Genomic DNA, 14,622 nt, shown 5'->3' with positions numbered 1-14,622 from the left:
GCTTAAATTACAGCCTCTGAACGCTTCCTGTTGGTTCCAATTAAGGTCTGGATTGTGGCTGAAGGTATTTTGGACCATTCTGCTTTACAAAACATTATCTATCTATCTATCTATCTATCTATCTATCTATCTATCTATCTATCTATCTATCTATCTATCTATATATATATATATATATATATATATATATATATATATATATATATATATATATACACATACACATACACACTTACATTGACAGGTAAACCAGTGCAAACTAGCCAGATTGTGGATTTGAACCTGGTGGGACTGTCGATCGAAGACGCTGAAGATATCTACCTATTCGGAGAAGCTCACTCAGAATAACGCCTCTGAGCTCACTGTAGTTGTGAGTCTTTGAGCACAAGAACGACAACTGGGGTGATCGTGGCTACGAGTTACTTTTTGCTTCGGCTCCAGTGAATCTGTCTGCTGGAGTGTTTTATCACACACCTCTACTTTTTCACCTGAAAATTTTTTTCCAGACATCTGACTGCATGTCTTTATCGTTTCATTATTTATTTTTTTGTTTCTGTGCTGACATAATTTTTTGCATTCAGTCTGTGCACACATTTTTGAAAAACACTATTTTCTTAAAACATTTTAAGATTAAAATTTCACTCACCATTCAAACGCACATTGATTTCCGTATGTGCCTGATGCCAGATTTCCTTCTGTGTGGCGACACAGTGATAGCGGTCAGTCTTTTTCACAGTAGTTTTGAGGGTGATGAAGAAGCGCTCTCCTTTTTTAGAGACCTGTGGCTCCTCTGAAGGAATGGTTTGATTGTTACTGTTCCACCACTCCACTGTAGGTTTGGGGTAAGCACCCTTAACATCACACTTAAGGACTGCCCAGTCATTTGTTTGATCAAGATTTGTGACAGAAGGCTCTGGAGCTGCACCTGTGAACACATAATACATTGTATAAGAATATAATAAGAATGTAAACACATAATAGAAATATTGTAAAAGAAAAATGGCAGTAAATCAGTTCTTTTTGATGTTTGAAAACAAAGAAAAGAGTACTAACTCAACTCAGAGTTTTTACTCAACAATATTTTAGACTCACATGCAGACATTTATATAGAGAAAAGGTTTGGACTAAGGTTGTGCGATTGGACAAATATATCAACTATCGATGATAGGCTGAGCTTTTCACCGATCACAATTTATTTATTTGAGCAAGTTTGCTAACAACGTTGGTGGAAGCTAAGAGAAGCAGTCAACAGAAAAAAAAAATAGGAAGGATTTCAGTGCTGTTTATAATTGTCATAAATACGAATATAAATAAATATTTGAACAACTGTAGAGGTTACAGAAAATATCAGCAAAAACAAAATGCAATCTCCAAAACAAATCCACACTTCTCTTAAAACATATAACTAGAACTGTTTTTTTTTTTAAATTACACTGAGAGGGATAAGATACTTTATGTAGCTCATAAGGTAGTTTTCTACTCGGTTGAATAACTTGTAAGGAGTTCACGTATACACACGAGGAGGCAAATATCAGTGACGTCAACAAGCATGACTCACCTGCGATGATTCGGACCTTTAACTTTTTAAAACGCAGAGGTTGTATGCGACCCGGGTTTGCATGGAAATATTAATAAATAAACATACTGTATATTTTCATGACATGGACAACATAGACACGGAGACGTTATACGTCGTTTTAAAGCTCAGATATTTATCTTTCAGTAGATTCATGAACCCCAGTGAAGGATTACGACTTAAAAACACCCGCGTCTTAATTTACGGCAGTAAATAGTTCGTGACGTTCATTCTAGCTATTAGCATCACCATTAAAAAGCCGTTTATTGGACAAAAAACAGAGTTTAAAAGACAAACATGGGGTCGTTTAAAGAAAAAAAACCCCACAGATTAACTTCAGCTCGTTTCAGTTCAAGCGGAAGTAAAAACAACCTGAAAAAAATGAAATTATTCTGTCAAAAAGTTTTATCGGAGCTAAGCAAACTAACAAAACTGGGATTTTAAAGCCAGTTTTAAGGAATTGTAAGATTACTTCACCAATCAAGTTTGGTATCGCTGAAATCCTTAAACCCCCACGAACATCAATAACCTATCAGCATCTGCCGCCGACCTGAAGCGACGCGCCCACGAGACCGTTATTCTAATCAGTCAAACAGAAAAATTAATCTTTACGCCAATCACACGGCTGTTTGATTGACAGCTATCATCATCCGATAGAAAGTTAACGCAGTGAAACCACGCTCCTTTTGAATCTGGAAAAATTACCTGTCTGACCACATATGGAAGTTAATGTAGTTAACCTCGCTGTTTCAATTGAACGAAAATAAATTATAGAAAACCAATTTTATCTGTCGAAAAAGACCCTATTAAAAATACTTAATTATTATTTTCGTTATTTAGCAGATGGTTTTTGTAGTTTAGTATTTACGAACGTTTGAACGGCAAAAAAATAAAATTAATCCTTATTATTTGTTAACTTTGGAGAGATTATTGTGGCGTTTTAAGGTAATTGATTAGACATGCTCTGCTTTGCACTTTGAACTAAACTGTAATATCTTACAGCTACTTCTATATGTCAGCCTGAAATTTGGTACATTTATTGTAGACAAATTGAAGAGGATAGCCTGCAAGTTTTAGCCTCTTAGCCCTTAGAATGACTGATTAACTGTATTTAACATTTGAAGTAAAGGGCTAAAAATATCAAGGCTTCAGTCATTTCCTGCATAATCCTCAAACAAATGATCTGTGTTAGAGCTAAAGGTAAAACTAACAGACTGTATTAAAGATCACAGATTTTACTTCACAGTGATGAAACAGGCAGGTATCAGATATTTATGGTTTGTAAATTATTAAAAAGTTTATTCTGGTAGTTACAGACATTCAGAAGTGCACATGCCTGTGAGAGGCTCTAACAAGTTAATATGGGCTCTGAAAGGGAAAAAAGCACAAATATTAGAGGTGACTGTGTTATTATCAATAGGCAGTCAGTTCAAACTTGAGAAAACAAATTCAGGAGTGTTAACCTGCTATATTAGACATATTGTTATAATCCCTAACTAAAAAAGGAAGGCAAAGTCACATAATCCATAAATGTCCTTATGTATATTATACAAAAGGCTGGTTTATGGTGGTGGATGTGTTATGACACAATCAGAAAACAATTTGAACAGCTGTCAGTCTGAAATTTCAGGTGAAGTCAGAATTTTTTCATTCACCTTTTACAGTTGCATTCACAGAGATTTATTTTGTTTAGTGAAGACTGAATGGATCTGAGGGCACCTCAGAGCTTAGATAAGTAGACAGGTGCAGGGGCAGCATGAACATGGGAAGGTCTCAGTTTTTTTCATTAGATATTGCAAATATCACTGCAGGTGTGCTGTGGGGGTGAGACCCTGCCAGATGTGCATGCTGGCTGTTTCATCTGTAAGTAATCACCTGATTCATAACAGCACTCACCAACAGCAAGCTCAATGTGGAATCTTATACCACCGGACTGACTTTTTGGAAAAATACAGATATAGTTTCCTTTGTCCTCTAGCCTAGTGTCTGTTATTCTTATGGAGGCGTTGCCATGCTTCAGCTCTTCTGGAAAATGTGAGACTCGACCTTTGAACTCCACAGACTGATCTTCAAAGTCATTGTTATGATGTGTGCCATTATTGTATATGAACACCTGCTTTCCCTCTTTCTTCCAGTCAAACAGCATTGACTCAATGTTCTCATTGGTGCTGAGGGAACAGGGTAAAATGGCATCAGCATCTTCTTTCACCGTCACTCTGGTCACAGGTGTCCCTGAAAGACAAAACATTAATTAAACAGTGTGTTTTCATACAGATTGATGAGGACAGAAGGAAAAGTCAGGTATGAGTCAGGGACAGCTAACCAGAAGAAAGTTCACGCTTATTTTTTTTTATTAATCATGAACAACAAAAACCAATCCAAGTTCAACAAAAAAGAAAAACAGTCACAACATGAAATCGCAAACGTCGCAGTTTTTTGCTTTAGCTCCTCTTCACATTGTTCCTCTGTAGTCCACGCCTCACTGCACAGTGTGAGAGTAACTGGTTTAAACTGAGGCTGAAGGAGCTGAAGAGCTTGTTTCAGAGAGGATGGAGTCAGAGGCTGCACCAAGGCCCAGTCTGAGATAAACAAGGATCATTGTGAACTGTTAATCATGATAAACTGTTCCAGAAGTGTCCAAGAATCAAGTATGGAGCTGGAAATCAGTGTAATAGCTCACCTTTACTTCATGTACTACATTTCTGTTTACAGAAGTCAGTGTGAGGTCCATTAAAGAGGACTCTCTCTGAATATTGATTTTTGCTAATATTACTGCATCCACATGAGCTGTTACAGAAATGCTTCTCCCTTCTACCAACACACAGCTGAAGCACCCCCAAAACGAATCAAAGCACTCCCAAAGTTTTCTTACTTTTTTTGAGAATATTTGCTGTTTGTGTGACACACCACTAAAAATCTAAAAACCATACAGTACTTGGTTGAGACGTAATATTCTAACAACAAAATGGTTTGTTCCAGCTCGGCTTTCTCCTGCTCTGGCTCTAGCGCCCTTTCTGCCAGAGCGATGGTGGCTGAGATGCAGCTGGCTTAAAACAGGACATTTCAGCTGCATTTAACCTTCAGTTACTCTTTATATAGTTAGGTAGGAGTAGACCATGTTTCTTTTTAGCTGAAAACCATTACACCCAGGTAGGGATGCAAGAAAATATCGATACACCGAAATATCGCGAAATTTCGTGCAATGATACTGAATCGATATTCAAAATCAGTTTTATCAAGGTCTTCTACAGTTATCGAGGTCTCGCAATAACTGTAGAAGCGTCTAGATTGCCAAAACCAAAGAAGCAGAACAGTGGATGTGTGGCCAATTGTGCTAGCTAACTGATGATTGAAGAGGAGAGGATACAGCCGGCCCCAGCAGCTTTCGAATCTGATGTGTGAACTTATTTTGGATTTAGGACAAAAGAAGGCAGTAAAGACTATGACAAGAGCTATGCAGTCTTTAAAATCTGCACTGCCAGAGTCAAATATTCCGGTAACACAACAAATTTATGAACACACATGCCATAGCGACATAGCGTCAAATGCTAATTTTAAAATGAAACGAGGTGATCCCGCTCAACAGACAATTGAAGAAGTTAACTTTTCGAAACGCCCAGCAACTTCAACTTGTGCAACAAAAATAACGCAGTCAGTACTTGTTTTTATTTCCAAAGACATGCGCCCTCTGAGCGTTGTGGAGAATAAAGGATTTCGGAATATGATTAAAATGCTGGAGCCCCGTTACACCGTTCCTTCCCGACAACACATCACGGACATTGCTCTGCCAAAGTTGTACCACAAAGTCAAAGCAACAGTGCTGGACTCCCTGAGCTTGGCAGAGACAATTGCTTTGACATGCAAAGCAGAAACAGTGCCTCCTTCAGATACCAGCTCACAGGTTAATCATGGACGTAATTACAAGATGGAATAGCTCCTATGATATGATAGAATGATTTTTAGAACAGCAACCAGCCATCTGTGCAGCTCTTCTTTCTGCAGAAGTTAGGAAGAGTGAAAAAGAAATTTTCACATTGAGTCTGACATCACATGTGCAGAAGAAGTTGTCAGGGCACTCAAGCCTATGAAGGACGCCACCCTGGTGATGTCAGAGGAGAGCATGCCAACCCTGTCCATCATTGCTCCTCTTCATGCAAAGCTTGTGATTGGTGCACAAGAAAGTGTTGATGATACACCGACAGTAAGGGACATTAAGACTGCCATAGCAGAAGATCTGGGAAAGAGATATGTAAATGAGAGGGAGACACTATGGATGGCAGCTGTTGATCCTCAGTTTAAGGACCTGCCCTTCCTGTCTGAAGCAGAGACCAGTGAGACCTATTCCAGACTGTTGGACACTGAGGTGACTGTGATAAAGAAGGAAGAAAATGTAAGTAAATAAATGAATGAATTTATTTGGAAAATTCAACTGAAGTTATAAGCAAGTGAATAAATTTTATTTTATTTTTTAAGTATATTGATGACATTTGTCATCAAATATTAGTGCAGAACAGGGTGAATCTTGGATTTGAATTTTGACTTTCTGACAATATTACTATTTGAATTTAATGTTTTTCAGCAGCAAAAGAATAAGGAGACTGACAAACAGGTGGAGGAAGAGAATGCCACAGAGGAGGCTCATCACCCACATAACAAAGACAGCTTTGACTCCATCCCTCGGCCACCCCTAAAGAGACAGAGGACCTCATGTGCATTGGTGGACTTGCTCGGAGCTACGTTTGCCTCTACTAGTGACAATACTGCACCAAAATCAGAACATGATGTTGCTGCAGCTGAGATCAAGAGGTATAGAGATGAGACCCCTTTGCCTCTCACAGGAAATCCTCTCAGTTGGTGGAAGGACCATGAACAGGAATACCCTCAGCTATCCAAAGTAGCAAGGAGTTTCCTATGCATTCCTGGAACAAGTGTCTCTGCAGAGAGAGTTTTCTCCTCTGCAGGAGACATAGTAAATGCACCAAGAAGTGTCCCGAGAGCTGACCATGTCGATCAGCTTGTATTCCTGCACAAAAATCTGGAAATTAAAAAATAAGCACTGAAAAAACACTATAACATGTAAAATCTCTGATATGAGAATGTTTGACATTTTGGTTGAGTCTCATAAGCACTTATTTAGATGAGTAAATTCCTTTTTTCAGGTTGTACTAAAAATGTTCCATTGATGGACACTGCAGAGCTGTACTTTATTTTACTTAATTGTAATAGCCCTTTACAGTTTTTGTTAATGTTTACTTGGATGGATTCTTCAAGCAATTTCATTTTTGATTTATATTTGTTTATGTTAAGGTCACATAAAAAGTGCTTTGTTTTGATGCTCCATAGAGCAATTTTTGGATAAGTATTTTACAATCATAGTACTTAGCAAGTTAGACCTCAGTGTTACATTGTTTACTTTTTCATGTTAAAAAAATACTTGATATTTCAGAGAGAGAGAGAGTGTTTTTGTTTCAGATAGCTCATGTCAAGCATGAGCTATCTGTTTACTGTGAGTTTTCCTAATTAAATTTAGTCCTACTAAACACAAATATCGTCTGGCTTTTAGTATCGCAATATATTGTATCGTCTACCCTGTATTATGATAAATATTATATCGCCAGATTCTTGCCAATACACACCCCTACACCCAGGTAACCTGCAGTGTTGAAAATGTGTTTTCCGAAGATGTTTGCTACCCTACAATCCGTCCTGCTCTGTAGTAAAATCAGCGACATTTGATCATCCTGCTGCTCCCATTGAAATTTATATAGCTTATTTAAAATCTAAAACTTTAAATTGTCCATAGCTTGCTGTTGTTGCCACCCTGTTTGAAATGGAATGAGAGAAGCTGCTTATTTTGTCATATGTGCATGTACCGATATCACACCCAAGGTACTAACTAGCTAACTGACTGGATGTGTGTGTGTGTGTGTGTGTGTGTGTGTGTGTGTGTGTGTGTGTGTGTGTGTGTGTGTGTGTTTGTGTACAGAGACAGCCAGGTTCATAATGGATATGAGGAAGTTTTTTCAGAAAAAAGGAGCCACATTCAGGTAAAAGTGTAAAATCAAATGATCCGTCAATCAAGAATAATGTTGGATCAGTGTTTCAATATTTATCTTTCATTAGATGTTCGTGTGGTTTGGTTATTTGCCTTTTGGTTGAAAGTACACTGAGAGAGGACTTTTTGTTAGTGATCTTAATAGTATTTTTTTTATATTAATTTAATTTGTCATCTAATTGAATAGAATCTATTTGTGTATGATTGTCAGTCCAAAGAGGGAGAGAGGAAAGAGGGAACGTGAGGAGAAAGTACAAGGTCAGGAAGAACCAGGTAAGAAAACAGACAGGGAACAGTGACGGGCACAATAGGAAACTGTTAAACTGACAAAGAGAAAAAACCTGATTTTACTCACATAATCTGGAAGTTGTGTTCTCCCTATATTAAAGCTGCTGTACAGAATCTGCAAAACAAACTGGGTTGAAACATTTTTATCCTCTTTAACAACATTCCAACATAACATTATCATTGATTGGGGAGATTAAAATTAATGTTATATTTTTATGTGGTTCAGCCACAACTCTTCTAAAACCTCAGCCAGTAATAGGTAGGCCAACTTTTGGACCATCCAGTTGTCTGTATGACTGCCGCAGTACGTGCATCACATTTGCACACAGAAAGAGCCAAACAGCCCTGGTGGAGTGAGGAGCTGTAAAGAGAAGCAGATGCTCTGTTTATATTCTAAAAATGTTTTAAGCTTCTTTCAAAGATTCTGTACTGCAGCTTTAAATGTTTTCCAAAAGCACACATACACTTATCAGAGTTTCTCAAACCTTTTACAGTGTGGACCACCTGATAAAAATGTTAAGCTCTCCTAAGTACCACTATGAAAGCATGAAACTCATAAATCTTACAACACAAAATTAGTATCTGCAGTAAAGATCTTTTCATACATTCTACAACAGGCAAAGTTGCCTCCATTTTTATAATTTTTTATTAATATTTTGTACATTTCAAGGACTCTTCTGTTTTGGAAGTGTTTTTATGTATCTGTATTATATTACACATACACATTAAAAGTGAATCTCTGTCCAAAAAATGCACTCAGTTTACTTTTTACTCACTGTGAGCATCATTCATTATTCTCACGCAGTAATTAAGGTTAGGATATGAATTTTTTTTTATTCCAATCCATTCTTCTTTTGCAGCATTTAAATAACCTTTATCAGATTTGATGGTTTTGTTACATACAAAAATGTGTTTTGTTTTTCTTTCACAAATGTGGGGATTAAATTGTTAAAATGTACAAAACAGTGATGTCGTGTTTTGTGACAAGGCAGGCACAGAGAGACTTGATGACTTTAAGAATCTTATGATTCAATAAAGAAATTTGCAGACTTGCACAGAGATGGTAAAATTATGATGACTAATAACGGAGACGAAGACAACAGACGATGAGGACAGGGAGGAACAGGGGTTTAAATGCACCAAGGAGACAGTCAGAGGAACTCGGGACAACTGAAGACATTTAAGGATGCAGGGACTGACAGAGACAGGGAAGAAGTCTCACCATGATGTGTAAAGTTTATTTTTCCTGGCTGGAGCTGCTCAGCATCCCCAAAACTCTGATCCTAGAATCGCCTCTGGTAATGATACCAACAATTATCACAACAAAGAGGGGAAATACCTCCAACATACGCAAACATTTTACCAGACAGCCTGTAATTATTTTACATAAAAGTAATGTCTTCAATATGCTGCTTAGAAATGGTGGTGACAATCAGCCAATGAGACTCAATAAAGAATCAAATCAATAAGTGATATTGATAATGTAATCAGAACCGCGAAATTCATCAATTCCCATGAATATGTGACTGCGCAGTGTTTGTGTTGTTTTCAGATTTTTGATCTGCTCTATTGACAGAAAAAAAATCATGTCATGTTAGCTTTAAAACTCCACACAATAATTTGTGACCTTTACCAACACAATGTACCAGAGCAAACACTGCATCTCATATTCTCTCTCTCTCTCTCTGTCTCTCTCTCTCTCTCACACACACACACACACACACACACACACACACACACACACACACACACACACACACACACACACACACACACACACACACACACACACACACACACACTCTATACTTAGGACTATCAAAGTTAACTCAGTAATGAAGCCTCTTAAAATTCCTTTTAATGCCTCTAATTCTTAGATGCGTGATTAAGAAAATCAAGTGCTACTTCAGCTTTTAAGCTCTGTCACATGGTTCTCTCAACAAGACCACTGCAGATGTGAACAGAGTTATCACTGTGGTACACAGAGCCTAGAATATCACTTGGTGATGTGAAGAACCTTCCGCCCACTCGTTAAAGGGAGACCATGCTGGACAGACCATTCTACAAGCAAGAGGCTTTCAGTCATAGCTTGATCTGATGAAGAGCAGCAATACAGGCCAGAGCCATCTATTTACACAGAAGACCATCCCAGCAGTGGTCCAAACATGAAACAGCACACAGTGAGATAGTTTGCACTTTGCACATAAGTACTTGGCAACAGGTGCCACATCTATGTGATGTGAGAGGTTGTTTTTGACTGTATGGGCATGTTTTTCAGAAGAAGTAAGCAGCCCTGTCATCTAAAAATATCAAAATGCTTTTCTGCTTGAACAACTGTCTCAGTGCAAAGAAAGGAAAGTAATGATGAGCATAAGCTCAAGTGTACTCCTAGCAGGTTTTATAAGCATGCAATACCTTTTACAGAATATTCTTTATAGTATGTGTTATGTATTGTATTGTTACACTAATGAGAAAACACACATGCATATAAAGTTGCGATAATGAAAAACATACATGGACTGTTTTCTTTACTCTTCCTGAGCACTCAAAGCATTTTATACAACTTGCTTAATTTACTTTCTCATTCAAGCATTTATTATTATTTATTATTAATATTTTTCTAAGGTATTGCTTTCTTTCCGTTTGATTGAAATACCAACCTTCTGGTTACTAGATGACGTGCTCTGCCTCCTAAGCTACAACCACCTCCAATTTATCTGGCACTGCCATGATGTCAAGAGCATTAGGAAATTTCAAAAAATCTATATATTAATTTTTTAAAACAGAAAAAATAAATCTGTCAAATAATTGCAATTACATATTTTAATCAGTTGTTAGCCCTAAGTATTATAGTGTAATTATCAAAAATATCCAGTCAGACGCTTCACTTTGTGTGACGCTTTTTATCAGCACGATGGGCAATAACCCCAGTCAGAGCATCAGCTTTCCTGGAACCTTCTGGCATAATCTCAGCAACATAACAGGAAGTGTCCTTACAAAATAAAATCTTGGCAAATGGCAAATGAGATCATAAATAACTCAAGGTATGACTGCATATTATCAGCACAAGTGATAAGAACGTTTCAATCTCAAACATGACAGAACGGCTCAAATCCAAAGTTCTCGTCCTGCTCTCTGCTCGCGTTACTCTTTTCAGCGCCACTTAGCAGCATTTTAAATTATGTGTGGTAATGACTTTATAAGACTCTCACTGAAAAGATTACGTGTAGCATCATTGACATCAGGACACAGAAGGCGAGGTCCATTAAAATTGACTCTCTCTGCATGTTGACCTATTCTTATATAACTGCATCCGCTTGATGCAACAATTTTGGATGAACAACAGAGATCAATGTCAGGAGGTACAGGTAACATATTTCCCAGCATTCCCCTCTGCCATCAAAACTTTCCAGGAAAAGCCTCTATGTTAATGAGTGGAGTTAAAATCACAGAGCAAATATTTTTAAAAAGTAAAATTCAATTCACAAATGTTGGCTCCATAAAAAGAGTTAGGCATAATCATATAATACTTCTAGCTTTACCATGACTCCAGTAGCGTGGCTGTCTATTGTAATGTAGAAAACACTCTTTGATAGTGATTGCCTGAGCTGAAACTTGACTTTCTCTTGTTGTAAAGTTGTTATTATTTTTTAAGCCAACAAATCAATAAAGTATTCTGATTCTGATATCCATATATCATATTTCAGTTACCACAAAGATGCATCAAAGGGTTGATGAATACATTTCTGATTCATTGCAGAGATCTTCGCATTTTTTGTTTAAGAGGGAAATAAAGACAGGTTTAGTCACATCTGGACTGAGACAAAAAACAAACAAACAAACAAACAAAACAACAAAACAATCGACAACAATTGACACGTTTTGCTGCTGCAACTCTCAACTTTTCGCTTTTGTTTGTCTTTCTTTATGAAACACTACCTCTACACTATCTCTGTATTCGTAGAAACAGTGTATATGTGTTTCAAACTGAACATGAGGTTCATTGGGAAACAAATGTCACACAGTCTAAACAGAGACCAAAACAGATGCGTTTACAGGAAGCAGCGCACTGACAAAGACGCACACACGTACGTAGAACACATGCAAACGAAATAATAAGTTTCGCTAATAAATAACGATCAACACAGAAAACAACTCTGGTTTTTTCAATACTGAAATGCGGCTGCATTAAAAGCTGATGTCACAGGTGTAGACTCCGCAGTCATCCACCCACTAAAGCCGCAGCCTGAGCAGCTCCATCCGCTCCTGTGAAACGTGACTGCGCCTGCACACATGATCAGTCTAAATCAGTGAGTTTCTTACCGGATTCAGCAGCAAACGTCCGTCCGGACAAAGTCAGGAAACAGAAGCTCAGAAACAGAAGTGGTGGAAGCTCCATGTCTGCACAAATCCTCAGAGGATCAAACGTTACAGGATCTCTTAAAAAGGGAGCTCGGAGCCACTCCTCCCAGCGCACTGACGCACAAAAAAGAAAAAGAAACATTCATTCTCCTTCTATTCTCTTAAAGCCGTAAGCTATAACTGCACTTCCGGTGTGATATGTGACAATATCAGCGACATTTAGCTCTAACATGTTTAATAACTGCGACAGTTACACAGAATCGCTGACAGCAGACAGATTAATGAGCAGAGATAACAGATTATTGTAACAGTTTATGTACAGGTTGAGGTAAAGAGAGAGGACACCCCATACTTCCAGAATCTGTAGCCTTTAAGGTCAAAGACGGCTTCATTTTTTTCACACTACCATCTCTATATCACACACACACACACAAGGAAAAAACAGACGTAAGTTAGTTGTAGTTATAATACTCTTCACATGCCTCATGGAAGCATGTCCTTTAGGAAAGAGGCCCAGAGGATGACCTGGGACACACTTCCACACTCCAGGAGATGATATCTTTTAGCTGGCCTTGGTGTCCACCCGGAGTACCTACATACCTGCTTTGAATGTTGTCTCCACAACTCAAACCTGCATAAGTGACCAAGGATGAAATTAGGGTGAAATTTGGACGGATCCATCCATCCATCTTCTTAACTGCTTGTCCATTTCAGAGACACCGTACAGAGATCCGTACAGCAGAACGCTGCTGCAGGATTGCTCTCCCCCCGCTTCAGGACACCTACACCAGGAGATGCCGGACTATAGCAGCGCAGATACTGAAGGACCCGTCCCATCCTGGCAACAAACTGTTCCAACTTCTGCAATCTGGTAGAAGGTTCCGCATCTTCCGGGCAAGGACAGAGAGACTCAAGGGGAGCTTCTATCCCCAAGCCATCCGTGCCCTAAACACACACACCCGCCCTCTCACATCTTCTATAATTGACTGAGACAGGACTCTTCCAGACACTAAACCAAGGCACAATGTACATTTCAATTCCTTTAATTTTAAATATGTTTATATTGTCTATCCTGTAAAATAGTCAGATGTCTATTCATATTATGTACAGAATTCACCTGCTTGCTGCTACTACTGCACATTCACCCAGTGTATATGCTATATGTCTGTATATAAATATATATAATGTTCTTCCTCTACACCCCCCCCCCCCCCCCCCCCCCCCAATTTTTGCACATGTCGAGGAGCGTGTCAGGCTACATTTCACTGTGTGTTATACTTGTATAACTATGCATGTGACAAATAAAGAACCTTGAACCTTGAACCTTGACACTTGGGGGGGGGGGGGGGGGGGGGTACACCTGGACAGGTCACCAGTCAGTGGTAGAATTTTCTGATTAATTGATCATTGGTTGGTAAATATATATATAGTCACTTCTGGCTTGGACAAACAATCGAACAAACAAAACATTTAGTTTCAGTCCAAAACCAATGGGTGCTTTTACAGTGGCTACATATCTTTTATATGTGAGCAGCGGATTCAACGTGTCGACTAAAATCTATATCATATATATCAAATCTAAAATAAAATATACCTGCATGTCTGAGAATAGTTACGAGCTTTAAGAGTTATATACACTGGTGTGAAAAAGTGTTTGCCCCCTTCCTGATTTCTATTTTTTGTTTGTCACAATTAAATGTTTCAGATCATCAAACAAATTTAAATATCAGACAAAGATAACGTAAGTAAACACAAAATGCATTTTCTAGATGGTGTTTATTATTAAGGGGCAAAAAAATCCAAACCGACATGGTCCTGTGTGAAAAAGTGTTTGCTCCCTAAACATAACAACTGGTTGTCCCACCCTACAATCAAGCATTTATGATAACTGGCAGCAAGTCTTTTAAAGTGTTGTGGAAGAATTTTGGTCCATTCACCTTTGCCAAATTGTTGTAAATCAGCCGCATTCGAGGGTTTTCCAGCATGAACTGCCCTTTTAAAGTAATTTCAAAGCATCTCAGTCGAGTTCAGGTCAGGACTTTGACTAGGCCACTCCAAAGTCTTCATTTTGTTTTTCTTAAGTCATTCAGAGGTGGACCTACTGGTGTGTTTTAGATCACTGTCCTGTTGCAGAACCCAAGTGCACTTCAGCTTGAGGCCACGAACACATGCCCAGACATTGTCCTTTAGGATGTTTAGGCAGACAACAGAATGCATGGTTCTATTTATCACATTAAGTTTTCCAGGTCCTGTACCACCCCCAACCTCTTCTCCGTCACTCCTGACTTCGTCATTCTATACCTGAGTTTTTCTGTTATAACCTGCTTCCTCAGATCCACAA

General features: G+C 38.4%; 1 protein-coding gene across 1 annotated transcript; it reads right to left on the bottom strand.

Moving 5' to 3' along the window:
- Positions 1-638: 638 nt before the first annotated feature.
- LOC146670628 (butyrophilin-like protein 10) lies at positions 639-12,367 on the bottom strand. The gene is made up of 3 exons (XM_085408090.1): positions 12,243-12,367; positions 3,473-3,808; positions 639-925 (listed from the first exon to the last, which is right to left on the bottom strand). Exons 1-3 carry the CDS (start codon positions 12,316-12,318, stop codon positions 639-641), a joined length of 699 nt encoding a protein of 232 aa, XP_085264216.1. The 5' UTR covers positions 12,319-12,367.
- Between the last annotated feature and the right edge of the window lie 2,255 nt (positions 12,368-14,622).

Source organism: Rhamphochromis longiceps, linkage group LG5, assembly GCF_057381845.1.
Source record: "Rhamphochromis longiceps isolate RC_006_pf linkage group LG5, R_longiceps_female_GT1.1, whole genome shotgun sequence".
Lineage (NCBI taxonomy): Eukaryota > Metazoa > Chordata > Actinopteri > Cichliformes > Cichlidae > Rhamphochromis > Rhamphochromis longiceps.
Note: the sequence above shows the minus strand (reverse complement) of the source record. Positions and strands in the feature narration are given on the sequence as shown.